General features: G+C 30.1%; 1 protein-coding gene across 1 annotated transcript; it reads right to left on the reverse strand.

The window, feature by feature from the left end:
- Positions 1-599: 599 nt before the first annotated feature.
- LOC127091182 (probable pectate lyase 4) lies at positions 600-2,257 on the reverse strand. Its single transcript, XM_051029743.1, has 4 exons — positions 1,799-2,257; positions 1,239-1,594; positions 986-1,121; positions 600-824 (listed from the first exon to the last, which is right to left on the reverse strand). Exons 1-4 carry the CDS (start codon positions 2,255-2,257, stop codon positions 600-602), a joined length of 1,176 nt encoding a protein of 391 aa, XP_050885700.1.
- Positions 2,258-3,237: the final 980 nt, after the last annotated feature.

A 3,237-nucleotide genomic window follows, 5' to 3' on the forward strand; every position in this document is an offset into this window, starting at 1 on the left:
GGTTCTATAGCATGGTGAGAAGTTAATGTGTAATCAGTGGTTACATGATGAATGTTTGACCCAATATGTATCTCTCTCCCACATGATGACCCATCAAATTTTACAAAACCATCACTTCATGTACAAACCCATTTCAAACTAAATTCAACCATAAAAACACCTAAAACATGTTTGAAACCACCTATGCCATTGAAGTTTTGCACGATTAATTCCATTTGTAGGGGTTATATAAACTTGTCCACCCTTAACCAACCTCACAACAAAACCATAAAACTAAATAAAAAGAAAATGGAAATGAAAAATGAAATTTCATTAACTAGATTATAAAGATTACAAACTTTTCAATATGTTAAAATTTAATATGTCTGAGATTTTTTATTAGTAATTTAACCAAATATAGTTAATATGACATATAAATAATGTCAATAGCATTAGTGGCACGACTAATAATACATGCATTGCATCAATAAACATATTAATTTTTATTATACTAATACTAATATGAATAATATTCATACTCCCACTCAATTATTTTAAATTAAAATTATATGCGAGTTATACACATTATACTTCTGGATTGCTCTTATATATGTTTTTGTTCAACATATAAAGGTTTTACTACATTGAAATGCACCAGATGATCTTGTCAACGATCTAACATATTTAACATTAACAACTTTAAAACTTTGTTCTTTGCTATAATTCGGCTTTGGCACACGCCCACCTTCTGTTACTGCAAATGAGGCTCCATTTTCAAATCCATCTCTTACTGAATGAAATTCCCATTGGTTCCCATTTGTTTTACCAACGTTTCTCCATGTCACCTACACATATTATATAATTAGAAAAATATATATAAAAGTGAAATAATTTCATTTCTACACAACTACATTAACTCAATCATGTGATTCACTATTAATTGAGCAAATACATTTTCCTTAGTCATTAACTAGTTGAAGTCAATTTTCTATAATTGAACATATACCTCCTTACTCCCAACTTTTGGTGCTATGAAGAGGTTAGCCTCACTTTTTAGACTAGGTCCCATACTTCCACCAATAGCATATTGCACCCATCCTAAATAAAGATTGTTGGCTACATGTGCATATCCATGACGAATCCTGCACCATTTATTTTATCAATAAAAAAATGAAAATTGTATAGTAAATTTATTTTGTATATTTAAACTTCAAGACCATGTTATTGTACAAAAACATCATAATTAAGTACTCAATTACCTAGGCATTCGTTGATTGCAGTTAGGTCCAAAATGGTTGTACACAACAGTAACCTTCATGTTTCTGTCTCTCACGTACCCATCATCATGACCAAGAAGCATAACCTTATCTTGTTCTCTAAACCAATTATTGGATATAGTCACGCTACTAGAGCCTCTAGTGACATCAAGAAGACCATCTTCACAATCATAAAGTGTATTATGATCAATCCAAATTTTTGAAGCGGTAATCAATCTTATTGCATCTCCATCAACGGGACCCAAATGAATTACCTTTCCATTAGGCCCCATCACCATCCCTGGAGATTGAGCTTTGCAGTGATGGATTCGAATGCTATGAATGATTATATTGGTGGCCTAGAAAATAATTGAAAATTGTTACTAATGCATGAAACAAGATTCATACTAAAAATATCAAATTGACGATGGAAATTTAGAAAGGAAAAAAAGTAAAATTCATCTCTAAAATTTGTGATGAAAGAAATAGAAATAATTAATTTTTCTATTATTATTTGTTGTACCAATTTTTTTCCTAATAATATTTATGGATTTGGTGATTACCTTGAATATCATCAAACATGCATTGTTAGCAATATGGATATTGACACCGCGACCATCAATGGTAGTGAAACTACTAATGAGAAGGGGTTTCACAAGTCTAATGTTCATGTCCTTTTGAAATGTGATCCATACTTTACCTTGAATTACAGAGGCTCCGTATCTCAATGTTCCAAATTTAGGATTTATAGGATCATCATTTGGATCAGTAACTTTATAATGTATGAGTTCTTTACCAATGTTGTTTGTCATTTTTCCAACATAGCCTATAGAGCACGTTGCTATTTGTTGCCTATGCCTCCTCCATTCGGGATTTTGCCTCCAACAATGATCAATCATGTTTGTATTCAAATCCATTAGTTTAGATTGTTCGGCATAACTGAGTTTTGGATTGAAAAGGATAACAATGAAAACATTCAAAGTGAAATGCCATAGGACATGATTGGTACTTTGAGATACCATGATGTAGTATAATTATTCTTGACAAACTCCAATTATAAAAAGAAGAAAAAAGAGATATGAGAAATTAAAATGATTGTTCGTTTATATTGAAGAGGTAGTAGTATTAGGATATGATTATATATATAAATCATTTTTCAGTTGGTTAAATTTGTTTTGAGAAGTCGGTTAAATGAGTGTCATGTACTAAAATAAAGTTATGAATAACAATAAATAATAAAATTTAACAACTTGAAAATCTTAACCGCATGTTGTGATAATGATCTAAATTCAGGTAATAATTGTAAGTTAAATTATTAAATCTAACACACAACATCAATATTTTCTAGAAGAACAAAAAACAAACAACGGAAATTTTCTTTTCTAACATTTAAAATAAACATATTAAAAATATTTTAAACTGTTTAATAACTTTTGTGACTTTTAGGTGACAAATATATAAAAATAGAGTAAAACAATAAGAAAAAATTGAGTAAATTTGATATATTGTTTTGTATAAGATAATTTTTTTTAATAATAATTAACAGATTGCTAGGTAATAGATTGCTAGTGACATCTTATATATATATATATATATATATATATATATATATATATTTGTAAAGGATCTAAAAAGGAGGCAACACACGATTCACCTAGGACATACATATAACACACATCTCCCAAAGTATGGTGCCAGATCGTCCATCCATAACAATGTGCATCAATTTATCACAATGTAAACTCATTATCTATAGCATTTTCCGTTTGATCAAATCACTCACCTTATTGGATTGAATAAAACTATTGGTTGCCCACTCCCGGAACGTGGGGATTGACGTGTCCTAAAGCAATAATGGTATGGAAGCTCAGTCAAATAAGGAAAGGCATATTTTCCTAAATAATAAGGGAAATAAAAACTCCACACTCATAGGAGGAACAACATATTAGTCCCATGGATCCTAGGATACAAGCCTATTAGTCTCTATAAATTCCTCTACCAC

The sequence above is a fragment of the Lathyrus oleraceus genome, chromosome 6 (assembly GCF_024323335.1).
Source record: "Lathyrus oleraceus cultivar Zhongwan6 chromosome 6, CAAS_Psat_ZW6_1.0, whole genome shotgun sequence".
NCBI classification, from domain to species: domain Eukaryota; kingdom Viridiplantae; phylum Streptophyta; class Magnoliopsida; order Fabales; family Fabaceae; genus Lathyrus; species Lathyrus oleraceus.

Excerpts from the sequence above, each read along its gene's own strand:
- LOC127091182 (XM_051029743.1), bottom strand. The coding sequence starts at position 2,257 with ATGGTATCTCAAAGTACCAATCATGTCCTATGGCATTTCACTTTGAAT. Across the intron at positions 1,595-1,798 it reads CATGTTTGATGATATTCAAG|GCCACCAATATAATCATTCA; the intron begins GTAATCACCAAA and ends ATTATTTTCTAG. Across the intron at positions 825-985 it reads CAAAAGTTGGGAGTAAGGAG|GTGACATGGAGAAACGTTGG; the intron begins GTATATGTTCAA and ends TAATATGTGTAG.